Raw genomic sequence first — 15307 nt, forward strand, 5'->3', positions numbered from 1 at the left:
ATTTCATAGAGTATAAAAAATTCCGCAGAGAGATTTTAGTATTTTATTTCCGCAACACTTTGAAGAAAAAAAAAAATAAAACAGAGGCCGGACTCATCGTATTCTGACTGACAGGCTTAAGTACCCTCAAGACCAACAAGCTGGAGAACAGCATACAGAATGACTGTTCGTCTGTAACAAATAACCTAATGTTATAACATAATTTGTTAGCAACTACTATAATCAGTTATAGGATTTATAATTAGCATTGCATTAAATGTTAATAATACATTTATTTTTGAATTCCACTTTAATAGTATTGTCAGATTAAGATTGGATAATTGATCTATTGTTCGGTAGTCTACAAATAAATTGCGCAAAGTGTATGTGCCAAGTTAACTTGAAATCAAGACCACTTTTCATTTATCAAGCATCCAAAAATGAATACTTTAAAAATTTGCCTCTTACAAGAGCGTGTTAAACTCACACCAACATTACTTGTCAGCACAAAGATTCGAATCACAATCTCTGGTTTGATAGCGGTAAATACAGGGTGTCCCAAAAGTAGGTATACACCCTTGCAATGATCAAGTATAATATCCTGGTTGTGGGTTTATTTGTTTCGGCTCTTCCGATCTTAAGATGTACGTAAAAACACATTAAGAACAAAGAATAATAAAGAAACTAAGTCCACCTGATGGATAACAATAAGAAATGATATATAATGCAGTACGCTATTGTATACCTACTTTTGGGCCACCCTGTATATTCCACTTCTTCAGCGAGGTTTTGTGCACTGCTGATACAAATGTTTTGTAATATTCTGAGCTACTAATTACATGTTACGCATGTTTTTAGTGTATGCGTGCGTATTTTAATACTCACTATCTCTTCCTTATCTTACTTTCGTTTCTTTTGTATATGTGAAAATCAATGTAAACTTTCTTTAAATGGAGCACTGACTAGCAAATGCACCAACGTTGTTATTGCAGGCAATATTTTCTCCTGTGTCTTTCATATACAATTTGTCTGAGCTCCAAGTCTCGTACAAATCTGAACATCTCGTATAAGCATCTTAATGTACAGTCAGCGGCAAAAGTTCTTTCAGTTTGATAAAATTAGTTTCGCAAATAACTTCAGAATGGAAGGCCAATTTGAGTACAGTTTTCAGTAAAGTAAAAAGAATGTAATTTTCTGTACGTTCCAGCCATACCACCGTTATTCCTAAAATAAATTTTACCAAATGGAAAGGATTTTTGTTGCTGACTGTGCCATTCGCACTACTTTTTCATCTCTTTCGTTTCTTTCTGTCAAATATTAAAAACGCTTAAGAGTCTTCATCCCGGCGAAATTAAAATACCGCTAATTTTACAGTAATTATGTGATATCTTCAAATAGATAAAAGATAATCGAAATGTGGAACAAGAGCGACCTAGACAATATTATTTTACATGAGACACCGTTATCACGACTCATCTGCTTTCGATTTCGAGCCATTTTGAAATTCGGCATTTATTTTCGCGTTTCTAAACAGCTGAAAACGGAAAGCCGCTAGGTGACTTGTGATAACGGTACCTCACGCAAAATAATATTGTCTAGGGCGCTCTTGCTCCATATTTCAATTATCTTTTATCTATTTGAAGATATCACATAATTACTGTAAAATTAGTGGTATTTTAATTTCGCTGGGATGAAGACTCTTAAACACTTGTTTAATTACTTTAAATCAAAGCTCGAAATACCAAATACAGTATCATGTGTCTAACCTTACGGGATTCCGAGATATTATAAGCGCAATCCCAATTTCACCCTCCTCTACGTTAAATTTCCGAAAGTCCTTCCTTAGTCGAACCTCACCTCAAAAAACCTCTGTATATCCAAATTTCACGTTTCTTGCTTAAGTAGTTTGGCCTCAGGGTTTATCAATCAGTCAGTCAGCAACTTCTTTTATATGAGTGCGGACTGCAATAAATTTTTAATTCGGGGAACATTCTTAAATGGTCAATACGCTCTGAAACCAATGACGAATCTCTACAAGACGAAATGTTCAACAGCAAACTTTGAAACCACTTTGTCTACCGTCAACAGCACACAATCGCTTTTTCCTCGAAAAAGATGAAAGCCGACAAGCCATGTCAACACGTAACATAACTATCTCGCCTTAGCTACGCTGTTTACTGAAAGATAAAATCCGCTTCGTACTAAACAGACACGAACTGCGCAACAAGGAACTAATAATAGAGAAACATTACCTCAGCGCAATAGCAAGAGATATTCTGCATATAATCAAACGTCTTTTTTTCATTTTACACTTGACGAAACAGATGGTTAAAATGTATGTGAAGTTTGTTCAAGATCACGTTTCAGAGCTTTGTTCTACGAACAATTGCATTTTTTTGTTCTTTTGCTTCAGAAAGCAAAGACCTCGTCTAACACCCAAGACCCAACTGTACTGTTAAGCAAACGTTTAAACTCGATGGAAACAGCTGAAGTTGCGAAAAAAAAAAAAAAAAAATCCAGAAAAGAGGCTGAGCAAACAGAGGAACTGCGCAAACACTCGGCTTTGAAATGGTGCTAACGTGCTCACTTCCTACCCAAGCTTCAACACTCGAAACTACTTAGGAATGATCAATTATATAACAACGGTTTATCGTGAAAAAACGTAAGTATTATTCTGGAATTTCTATCCAGATTAACGGAAATTAAAAATACCTTTTCTTTCAATTATTTGGGTAATTGGAGTGTTTATAAATCTCTCTAGACTGAATAGTTTCGAACTTTTCGAAATATGCCTTCAGAGTTCCTTACACTCGCCATATGACGAATTTTTACAAATACTGAATATTTGATTCGACTTGATTTTTAGTTTAGCGTCCCTTTCAGCAGCGAGATTATATGAGAAGTGGACATACAGCTTATCCAAACCATATGAGGTCCCACCGGGTTTCCCATGTCAAAGGCACATATGCTAACCGCTTAGCCACGAGAGAGCTCATACTGAATATTTAACCACCTGCCACCAGCTTTTACACATGGTTAACTTTATTCTGAAATATTACGCCCAGAACTTAATCTCAGAGCTCCTTCTAGACGAACATGTTATACCTCTCCAATATACAGATCGATCTAATTACCCATCATCCAACGCTCCCTTCATCGCTGACTTCCACTCATGAACATATTGACATACTCAGTTCAACATTAGGACAACTTTAATTTTGAATTCATGGTGGAGCGGATTTCATCTTAAACTGCAGACCCGCGTCTCATATAGCTTCAAAACCAAGGCTGGATTAACCCATCTGGAGGCCTAGAACTAGAAAAAAATATGTGGCCCCTGCTGACTTCACCTCATATTTTCTGTGAAAGTACAGGAGGAAAGTTAAGGGAATATGTTCCCTATTTTTGGTCATATTTTATTTTATGACGATGATTGTATCTTAATAATTCTTTGTAGATAGCCAGTTGAGATTTTGATCAGAGTGCGGTCCCCTGTCCACCTGGAGCCCCGGAGCTATAGCACCCCCCTAAGCTCAACCGCTTAATCCGTCCCTGTTCAAAACCCACCCAATAAACGAAATTTCTCTCGCAATGTTTTTAGCATGATTGCGACTTGGTTTGATTTGCTTATTTAGTACCGAGGATACATGAGACATGATGGACTTACAGTTCAAGGTGGAATCCGAACCACTGAAATACGATCACTACTTTCCCACTGGGAATCGAACTCAGGACCCGTGCATGGGTAGGCACTAGACCAATGAAGAGAGCATGAATGCGTTTTGAACTTCTAGATTACCTCACATTTTTTCCATGTGTATGCTGCTCTTCGTAAGATCCTGCCTGAGACGAATATTCGGACACAAGAGGAACGGGAATAGGAAATGGCGGAAACTTCATAACGAGGAACTACATAATTTATACTTTTGAGCAAACATTGTTAGGGCTATCAAATCTACGAGGCTCAGCTTGGCAGGTCATGTAGCCACGATGGAAGTGAGTAGGAACGCTTTCAAAGGCTTAACTGGAAGGCAAATCGAAAAACGGCCATTAGGAAGACCTACACGTAGATGGGAAAACAATATTAAGACTAATCTCGCAGAAACACGAATACAAAGTAGAAACTGGATCCAGTTGGTTAAAGATAGAAGTCAGTGGAGAGCTTTTGTGAACACGGCATTGAATTTTCGGGCTCCATAGACCATAGAGTTAGTTAGTATGCTGCTCTTCGTAGCATCATGTTCAAATTTTTGTAATAATATTATTTAATAACTGAATAATGTATCAAGCTGGGAACTTCGCAGTGGTTCCAAGTGAACTCAGACGTGGTATAAGACGGGACTTAATGTTAAAAGGGGAATCCGAATCTCCCGTTCCAGACTTTGTGTCACCACCAGAGATCAAACTCGAGATCAATCACGTAGCACACATCGGCCACACACTATTTCTTTAAAAACCATATTATACGTAGTGCGAGAAAGAGGGTTATTACGTGGAATTAAAGGAATTTTCGTTTCCTCAAATTACTCAATTTATTGCATCATATCAACTCGGTGGAAAATACGGTACTTTCTTATCTAACATCTCTTATTTTTCAGCATTATATGAAGGAAAAAAATAAGAAAAGAACAAGACTATTTACCTTAGTTTGCCAGCATATTCCAGTTCTATGTTGCATCTATCCCTAATAAAATGTCCATATCTTTCTAAAAACTCAATCCCTTTTTGGGTGTGAATAGCCAGGTTCTCATACTGGTCCTGAAAGAAAAGAAATATTCATTTCAATATTGAAAAAAAAATCTTTAAAATACAAGACACTGGTTTTGATAAATTACATGATACTTAACAATAAAGCAAATCATTCATGTGGAGAAAGTGTACATCGGTTTGGCAAGTCAAATAGGGAGCAGCTACTTCAGGTTTAGACCAAAGATGGCTACATCCGAATATTTGGCCCTTTCCTATCTTCAATAGGGTGAATATAATACATTGAAGCTACTATACCCTGGCCGGTGAACGATGATTTCTGACAACTCAGCTCGCGAAGATGACTGAGGAGTGCGGTGTTGCCATGTGCTTCTCGCGCAAGGAGAGAATCGTCTGCTTTCTTGTTGAGGGTGAGAGGGGGTGAGTGAAAGTTTGGCAATGTGCGCTGGTTACCATGGAGACGCGACTGGTTCTGAGCCTAAGATTGGTTGACCTGCTGTCTTCTGCTCGCTCGGTGAAGCCTTGTGCAAAGCTGTCAGAAATCATCGTTCACCGGCCAGAGTATAGTTGTTTCCTGATTTGTAATTTTTCTAGTACGTTACAATTCAAAGATTATACTCAGATGATAACTGATGATGCCACACTGTTAAATAGCAGCCTTACTTATGGACAAGAATAAGTTATTCATCTGTCAATTAACCCCATAACATAAAAGTTCGAGTATATTTGAGCTTTAAATTTTTACAATAAATACATAAATGAAGTCTGGAGTACATCCGGGCTTCATCACTATTGAACTGTACTAAGTTTAGAAGATCGAAAATGATCGTTTGCCCACGTTTCTGACGACTACACTTCAGGTTTTATTAAAGGAAGATTGTAGGGTTACGTATATCATTGATGTCTTCATTAAAAATAATTTCACTGTTGCCATTAGATTTGTCCCTCAGCAGTATCGTAGCAGCTGCTCCCGCAACCCCCGCAGTGCGGGGGAGCCCCGAGGTATAGGGGGCCCCGAAGTCTTGCTATGAATAAAGATTTAAAGGAGTAGAACTTCAATTTTACTTCTATCGGCTTTATAACTATGGCCCCTTCTCTATACTTTGCGGGGGGGCCGCAAAAGTGTGCTACGCCACTGCCCCTCAGTGATTGTTAGAATTTAGTATAAAAAATTAGACGAAAACTGAAACGCTTCCAAATAATAATAATAATAATAATAATAATAATAATAATAATAATAATAATAATAATAATAATAATAATAATAATAATAATAATAATAATAATAATAATCGGTACGTTAAGGAGTAGCAATAGCTTATAATATTGACGTAAATAATTCGTTAATATTGAAATATATATGTTGTAACAAGTCATTTTAAGGATTTAAACATTGACACATCTGTAATTAAGTAACAATGAATCGAAAATTATTAACACTTAAAGACCCGGAGGGGATTTAAATGTAGAAACGCTTGAATCCCGGCCATTTTAAATGTATTTTTAAAATTTTGTTACTCAGAAACTACCCTTTTAAAGTGAATGAAACTTTCAGATTCAATCGAATAAAAATGTACTAATATAACAGAAAAACAGTAATGCACTTAGCATTGTTACCGTTGAATACACAGTGTTGCAAACTTTAAGAAATATTTTTTGTATGTTGGAAATCCAATCGAAAGATATATTGTCCGATAATTTCGTGTAAATTGCAAACGACCATACAACTAAATATAAATAAGTTTAAATATAAACTACATATCACAATATGTCACTCCGCCCCCTTCTGTCCCTTTTGGTGACATGTTAGGTGCGAGGACGTTTAGAAGCGCGGCGCGATGGTTGAGAACTAGTGCTAAGAACAGCATCGAGTGTTGTTTTCGTGTCACTGTCGGAAGATTCTAGTTATTCTAATATTGTAGCAATGTCTAAACATTAGATTCATCGTCCGTTTCAAAAGCATCGGAGTCTCCATCATCTATTATTGCCGTAATTTCTCCAGGCGAAAATACGCCACTATCATAAGAACCACGACTTGTTGCGGTGGTATTCATCGCCAGAAGCTCAACTAAAAAGAGGAAGTGAAGCCTAAGCAAATTACAAGAAGGATGTCGAAACAACCACACACACTTCCACTGGCTTATAAAACAGGAGAAAAAAATAACTACATGTTTTTTTTTTTCCTTCTGAGTACTCATATCTTTTTGGGGTATATACATTTGACACAGCATTTCATATAAACTACGCAGTACGTGACCTGTAGGCATGAAGGTGATAAATATTAGTGAAAAGAAAACAAAAGGGACTAGCTGTATGAAGCTGTTGGCTTCTTTCGTCAACTGCGTGCTGAAGTGCGGGAGCTGGCCTTGATGGGTGCACGGCAACTAAAGTTGTCTCCGGGACTGAACGCCTCGTAACAAGAGGGCAACTATAGTTGTCCATGGGTCTTTAAGTGTTAAAGGATGAACGGGTATTCGTCAGGTGAGATACCACTGAATGGCCAGCGCGTCTACCGGATCTCAATCAAACTTACTTTTCCGTATGGGGAACAATAAAAATGAAATTTCTTTTCTGGTTAAATTATAAATCTAGGGCATTTAAAAGAATATATTACTAATCAATTTGATAGATTATCTTACAACAATATGATGTAATATATTTTGTGTAAACGATGTAATTTATGCACTGAAAATGATTAAGAAGAACATGCTCTATGTAATGTAACTTAATGTTATAAAATTTTTCAGTGCATAGTTTCCTAGGTTTCGTAGCTGATTAATGATTGATTTCAAATGCACTTCTGTGAAGTGCTTTATGGGCTCGGCCGATATTACAAACGCTTTTACAAAAAATGCACCATTTGAATGCAAAAAAATGCTCCAATCGAACCATTTACTAAGTATAGAAACTTTTATGTTGTGGCAACGAAGAAAAAAACACGGTATTGATACACTGATCGAAAGCCAAGTATAACGTTAGCTCCAGAGCGAATCACGTTTACGTCAGGTGACTACTGGTTTAGCTACTAAAGAACAACCTTACGCCCCGCTGACATATTAAAAAAAAATCCAAAACAGTGCTTTTGAACAAAATAAGACCACTTTTTTCTCTTTCTCTTTTTTAATACAACGTTCTGCGGCAGGTGGGTCGCTTCTCCCACATCCTTCAACTTCTCACGGATCAGCCCATTCTTCCCCTACGCTCGTCTGGATTCAGGTTTCCACGATTTCCGTACGAAGACTCACTCGAACATCCTGCTTGCAACTCATTACAAAGGTTTCTTTCCTTCTCGAAGCATCACTTGAAAAGGAAATATAATCCTATTGCATGTCTGGCTTATTGATATGAATATTGTGATCACATTAACTGTTAAAAAAAAAAAAAAAAAAAAAAAAGAATTAACGTTTCCCTCAGATTACGATAGGAATCATGATTTGGCTCCTATCTACCTCTGCATTTCGTCCGTCTACGCACTACTTCTGGAACCCATTACAGTTTCTTCGGAGTAAGGAAAAAAAAACAGTAAATATTGTTTGCTTTGCGGAAGTGTTCACAGCTGCGATGCGTGACATTACTTGTATTAAAAAAAAAAAAAATCTTGATTACTTCAAATATTCTCTTGTGTCACCCAACATAAATAATTACGTTTGAGAAGAAAATTTCCAAGCGTATAAGGGTACGTGAATGTAAAAACTACATTCATAATAGTTCTACATGTTTTATAAATCCTTGAAGAGTTAGTGACAGTAAATCGCCATGTAGGAATTGTGTACTGTAAAGCAAATGCACGGCCACTATGTAAAAGCCATTAAAAAAAAAAAAAAACGTCGATATGGTAGGTATGCTGCTGAAAAAAAATCAGAAACCGGAGAAGAAATCGGATACCGGGAAGTGTACCGAAAAAATAAGAAAATGCTGGAAAAGGTTGGATGAACTGTTGTCTTGGACATTAGTGTCCAACATAAATCCACTGTATGAGACGCGGATTTATAGTGTGTCAGCTCCCAACGAGAATCGAAGCCGAATCTCCCGTATCGATGGAAAAAGTTGCAAGGTAATGGTATACTTAAATATAAGTAGAGTAACTGTTTACGACACTGTGTCAGTGAAGTACTCATAGGGTGGAAAAATAATGATTTTTTTAAAAAATAATTTTTGTTGATTTTTTGATTTAAATTAAATCTTTCTCCTCGTATAATACAAGTGGCGAACTGAAGAAAAAACATTAGGAATTAGTATTAAATGTTATTTATGTCATTTAAGTGAAAGTATATACAGTGGCGGATCCAGGATATGATCAAGGAGGGGCTAAACCATAGTTTGCAGTTTTATCCAGTGTAAAGCACGATTGAAGCCCATTTTATCCTGTGTACACCTGAGCGTTAAGGGCGGGGCTATAGCCCCTTGGATCCGCCACTATATATATATATATATACCGTATACACAAAAGTTAGATATTTGGCAGGGGCAGATTTTTTAAAAAATTGGAACTAACTTGCGGCACGAAGTATACAATACATAAATTAAGCCTAAAGTTATTAAATATAAAAAAAAAGTTTCGGAGAGTAATCGGATCCTCTAAATACGCTCCTATTATAATAGTTAACGATTTACAAAACATTACGTTACGAAAAGAAGAAAGCAGAACTGTCCAGTCACCCGTTCAAAACGGGATTTTCCCTAATCATTCTCTTGCATGAAACACTCGTTTTTATACTGTGCTGTACATACATTTGCGTCTCATTGTATTATGAATATCATCTTTCATAATCGAAATAACAGAACAGAAACGGGATTTTACTTCTTTTCTCTTCAATTTATTTCGGAATTTGATTTAAATCAATGATTTTTATTTAAAAAAAAAAAATAAAGTAATTTAAATCAATCCACCCTGGTGGCTAGTGTCGGAACTCTCACCTCTGGCGCGAACTGCCCTTCTTCGATATGCGGCCATACGAGTTTGTGGGGGACAACATCGTGTTAGTGGATTTTCTCTAAGTTCTCCCGTTTACTTCCATATTCTCATTCTACCAATGACTTCATAACCATACACTTTCTTTAAACATCAGTCTCTTTTAGACTAAAAATCATAATGTACAACTAGAAACACTGAAATGTCTGTTGAGGAATGTAATAGAAGTTATGGCTGAGCTTGAAAGTGAATGTTAGCGATGATTAACATTGATGGACAATATAAAGCAAGATAACTTCTACACTAAGATGAATAGATTGGTGGAAGACCTTACTATAAGAAAGGCCCTTAATTTGCCACACAAGTGGCCTGTTAGTTGTGACAGAATATCTATATGTTGATCATATCTGTAACACAAAATTATGACCAGTAAAATTTAGTATTTATATAATTTGAACTTTACCAAGAGACATTTTTTTTTTAATTTTTAATTTGAAAATTCATCACTTAATAACTAGGGTAAGAAAATACATCTTGTGAATAAAATTAAATAACTAAGCTGCTAATGAATAGTGAGACAGTCAGGCATGCTTTCTGTATTATTATTTGCTACTCAAATTATCATTTTTTGTACTTTTGTTTCCTTTGGACTATATACCTTCCAACATTCTCCCTCCCCTTTTAAGTTAACATTGTCTGCTGGAGTTATCCATGACTCGTTTATTTAGCTGGAATTTAAAAACTTGTTTTCATCATTGAATGTGTTCATGAACCGTGGTTCTACAAATTAACACGAAAATACAAGCAACATGTGCTACCAACACAACGAAAACTACAACGCTAACCATTTAAACACGAATATTTCTTCCTAGTCAAACAGCTAACCCCAGTATGATCTCAGGTTCGACCATGATAAAGGTAATAAGTCTCAAATACAAGATTCTCTTTCATATAATTCCCGTAATGAAAAAAAAAAAAAAAAATCATTACAAGAACTAAGGAAAACAACATACTTCCCTCACAGTATATGTTCTATAGGTGAGACTTCAATGAAATTAAAATCTGGGCAGTGATCTAACCCAAATCTCTGGCTTAACTTACCAACATGGCAGCACTTCGTTTATCCCGTTCGCTCCCTGACCAACCACTCTTTCTTACTCTGAGGTGAGTGTTCAGCCATGGGATTATCCACACACAACAGACCATGTGGTCCAAATGCCTAAGCGCTGAACTCTTAACAAAAGTAAATAATATGTGCTTGTTCAGAGTGCGAAGTGGGCAGCGTAATGTTAGCACACGGATGCGGTAGGCCGGAGATCCCAATTCGATTCCCGACCCTGTCCCACTTTTTCACTTTCCCAATTACAAAAGATGTAGTATAATTAGGCTGAAATTTACTTTACTTTTTTTTTTTTTTTTTTTTTTTTTTTGTAATGAAACAAACGCACATGTCTGATCATAAAAAATAAGCAGTGTGTCGAAATGTGATCAACTAGAATAATCAGAAAATATGTTCGAAGACAGAAATTAGGATTCGAAAATATGATTCCGTGCATACCAAGAGAAACAGGGTCCTTTAAGTAAATCAGTACTTATATAAGAAAAGAGGGAGGCGAGCAAAGTCAGCGATAAGGCCGCAAAAACACTGAATTACACAATGGAACCAGGCAGAAAAAAGAATCGGAAAGTTATGATCTCATCGAGTACCATTATTCACCAAACATACAGTGAACTGCACACGAAGCGACTTTACATGAAGAAATGTATCATATCATTGACCCAATTCAATATTAGGCACCTTTCTTTGACAGTGAATTTGGGATATATCTCCATCGAAAACTATACCTTTAAAGGTATCCTAATATTGAAATGGTGTAACGTATCACATCCTTGTATATACTTCCCGCGATTAAACAAAATTGTTCAATTTTCTGTGCGCTGTTAGCAAATTATCAGCTGCCAATGGAAAAACTGTGCGAACACCCAACATCAAAACTATTATTTTTCTCTAACTCAAGATTTACCTTACAGCAAGAGGCATATATGGATAATAATTGCACATTTCCTTTCTGTCAGTCGCCATTTTTACGTATCGCAGATGCAAATGCTGTCAATACCTGTTCCTGTCAAACATCTGTTGACGAAGATAAATTCACGGAACATAAAATCAGCCACGCAAACTAGAGAACACACCTATCGAGAAGAGGAATGTGACCGTCAGAAACTGAATGGCCTTGAATTCAGAAAAGGGGGCAGTTTCTCCTCCCGTCGGTGAAAGAACTCTTTTAGACTCGTCGTCTAGATTTCTCTTCCTAAAAAAGAAGTTTCCTATACGCGTTCGTTCTACAAACGCGTTAAAGACTTAACCCACATTCAACGAGCTAAAGTGCCACTCACACGGCTCACCAGTGTGTTTGACTACTTTTTGTGCGTGAGGTGGAACAAACAGAATGATTTCTACAGTTTCCAGAAGTTGGGTTCCTTTAGTACCAACCACGTTCTAATATCTAATATTTACACAGTTCATCTTTACATTTGGGCAAAACCACAGAGAACTTCCTGACACAAGTAAAAAACCTCTACGTATCCTTCAAACCCAATAAATTCTAACAATCATTACTACAGTTTTTTTTTAGCATTTAACTATTCATGAAAAATTGCACTCAAGGCCCACCCGGCCTGTGGCCCACAATGAGTGTGAATGGGGCCATTATATTTACTTCAACACTTCATCTTATATATTGAACTTATACACTACAATCACGAAGTTCGTAAAATTTTTGATTACTGATAGTATTAAAAGTTTCTGGTCTTTGCCATTACACGTGAAAAAACTTTCACTGTCCAAAGATAGGACTGAGTATTTAACTTTGCAACTTACTATCAACCACTTAATTGAAGCAGTTCGAGAATAAAGGTAGTACGTATCAAACTGTATATTTCGGGAAAAATGACTTTGACAACTATGTCTGTTAACATATACCCTTCAACGTTTCCAAATCTCTCTATTGAGACGAAGTCTCACTAAATGATATGTAGCATAATAACACGTACATGAACCGTCAGAATTCAACGTTTCGAAAAATGTAACATAACACCTTTATCCTCTAAGCATTTCAATTACTATAGGCAACTATATTCAGTAGTACTAATATTTCTCTGTCTTAATACTTTAACATTTTCAGTTCCATTTTTTTTTTCAATATTACATAAAACAAACAACAAGTTCTCTTCGTACTTTTCTTAAAAGTGGAACATACTAATAGTTAGTCGACATCGAAAATATATAATCTTCATTCTTCTAGCGTTTACCATTCAAGCTTAGGTAAAGAGTATCCCTTCCACCTTTGGAGACAGCTCATAGGAGGCTAAGTGGAGGTAAGGCTCCACACTTTCCAGATTTTGCCACATACTAAACATGAAAGTTAATATCACGCTCCTTTAACTCTCAGATATCCATTTTTTTTTACAGACTGGGCAAACTCCTGTGCCTTACAGGAACGAAGGTAGAACGACTGGATTGGATTTGAGTTTCACCTCCCGTTCAATAGTGAGGCTACATGAGACATGGACCTACAGTTTAACGTGGGATTCGAACCATATGAGCTCCCTCCGGGAATCCAACTTGGGTCTCCCACGCCGTAAGGCGCGTACGCTATCTTCATAACTACAAAGGTGGTCACGAAGGTAGAACGAGAAAACATTCCCGTCCTCACCGAGATCGAACTCTAGTTGCCTCATCAAAATGAAATTAAGTTTTACGTCCCCTAGTTATGCCAGCTAGGCTAAAGGAGACGGTGATGATGAGAAATGAATGAAATGGTGGAATAAAGGAAGTTGAAGGAAACGGAAGAATCCTGAGGAAACCCACAAACACTGTGTTTGTCCACCATAAAGCTCACTCGGCGCGAGCTAGGATCGAACCAAGGACCCCATGCACCAGAGGTGAACGCTCTACCACTGAGCCACCGAAGCCTCCAAGTTGCCTATTGATAAGTAAACTCTTTACTTATTACGCCACCGTGGTTATAATACTAAATACGCCAAGATACTTTACGAAAAAGTCCGAGATGGGACTGTTGGCCACCCTTAAAATAATACTAGCTGAGGTTCTCGCGATTACATTTACCTACATCAAATTGATTTTCCTTAAGTTCATTGATCTTTTCTTAACCACCACTGTGCTACACTTCCTATTTCTAACCCCTCATCCGTTTTACGCCAATGAACATTGCAGTATTATTTGCACCGATATCGCAGTCGGTAGCTCACCAATAATATTTCTTTTGCTTCAGAAGTAATAACCCATAAATGTAGCTTTCAATACAACAGTAGAAAGAATTAGGACGGAATTTTGAAGAAAATCACTGGTTGATACGGGGGCGGGGTGGGGGAGAGAATCACAAGCCAAAAAAATTAGACTTTACACACAGTCTGTCACACAGTTAACAAAATAATTACAAGACTGAAGGTTTTGATATGCTTCAGAAATTAACATAAATATCATCATGCTATACTTGGCCGAATTTGCTGTCGATTTTGTCTTAGTACTTCCTGCATTGTGGACTATATGCTTTGGAAAATTATGCTCAATGTGACCCTGAGAGTTCGTTCTTTAATATAGACAGAAATACGGAACATCTCTTCCTTAGCAACTTTTCACAAGATGATAATTTCTCCTAAACTGGAATATTGTTCACCTATCTGGACAATGGCAGCTCCTACAAACCTATTCCGGCTAAACTCTGTTCTAAATTTCTTCCTTGCAACAGTACGCCTTAGAGTACCTCGCACACCTGCGATGACAAAACATTATTATAAACACTAAATATTCAATTACCTGACACATGACACTCATCATAAAATCAGTGATATCAAATATCTGTATAAACTCACACATGTCTACTCAGGTCCGAAACGCTACTCTGAGAATTATATTTCCGAATTTCCTTCAGACAAACACGTAACACATACCTTTCTCATATAGAACGATCCAGGCTTTCAATAGTTGAACGTTCTACAGGCTTCCTAAACTATACAATGAAATGTCATATACACTCATAGATTTATTTAATTCTGAAGCTGCATATAACTCCACCCTGCGACGTCATTTTAGTGGATAAACTTTAGTCAGGTATTGTTAACCTTTCTTATCATTATTTTATTATTATTATTATTATTTTATTATTATTATTATTATTATTATTGTTATTGTATTATGTTGTCATCTCTTAAATTTGTTAGATATCCCAGTGTAAACTGGCGTTCAGCTGTATCTGGGATCATATTTATAAATAAATAAATAAATAGATTAAAATGACAGCAAAATCTGGTTATTCTTCAAACATCAAGACTTAAGAAACCCAAAGTCTGACATTTATTCTTTACAAATCGTACTTTACGATTTCTGTCTTTCAAGTAACTTGAAAAATGTACAACATACTACAATGAATACCATACATTTAGGAAAATATCTAACATCAACCGACTAATATGATTCTTAACAGCAATTGAGCAGTTTTAAGTTTTCGTGTTATGGTCGAGAGGGTGTTGGTTGAGACTTGAAAGAAGTGAAGCATTTGGTGAGCGCTTCAGCCAAGTCACACTTGCCTTTAAACAAGTCACACCTGTTGCAGCCACCTGCCTTTGGTCAGCACCTTTTGCTTTCTTTTCAACTTGGCTTCTGTGACCTTCTCAGTAGATCAATCA

General features: G+C 36.6%; 1 protein-coding gene across 3 annotated transcripts in view; it reads right to left on the bottom strand.

Moving 5' to 3' along the window:
* Window positions 1-15307, bottom strand: part of Cip4 (formin-binding protein 1-like Cip4) — a 278849-nt gene that overhangs the window by 168885 nt on the left and 94657 nt on the right. For all 3 annotated transcript variants that reach the window (XM_081764189.1, XM_081764188.1, XM_081764187.1), the window contains exon 2: window positions 4622-4737. In XM_081764189.1, the coding sequence (XP_081620315.1) occupies window positions 4622-4737 (116 nt within the window). The remainder of the gene's footprint in view (window positions 1-4621; window positions 4738-15307) is intronic.

This window comes from Thermobia domestica, chromosome 7 (assembly GCF_964235325.1).
Source record: "Thermobia domestica chromosome 7, izTheDome1.hap1.1, whole genome shotgun sequence".
Taxonomy (NCBI): Eukaryota; Metazoa; Arthropoda; class Insecta; order Zygentoma; family Lepismatidae; genus Thermobia; species Thermobia domestica.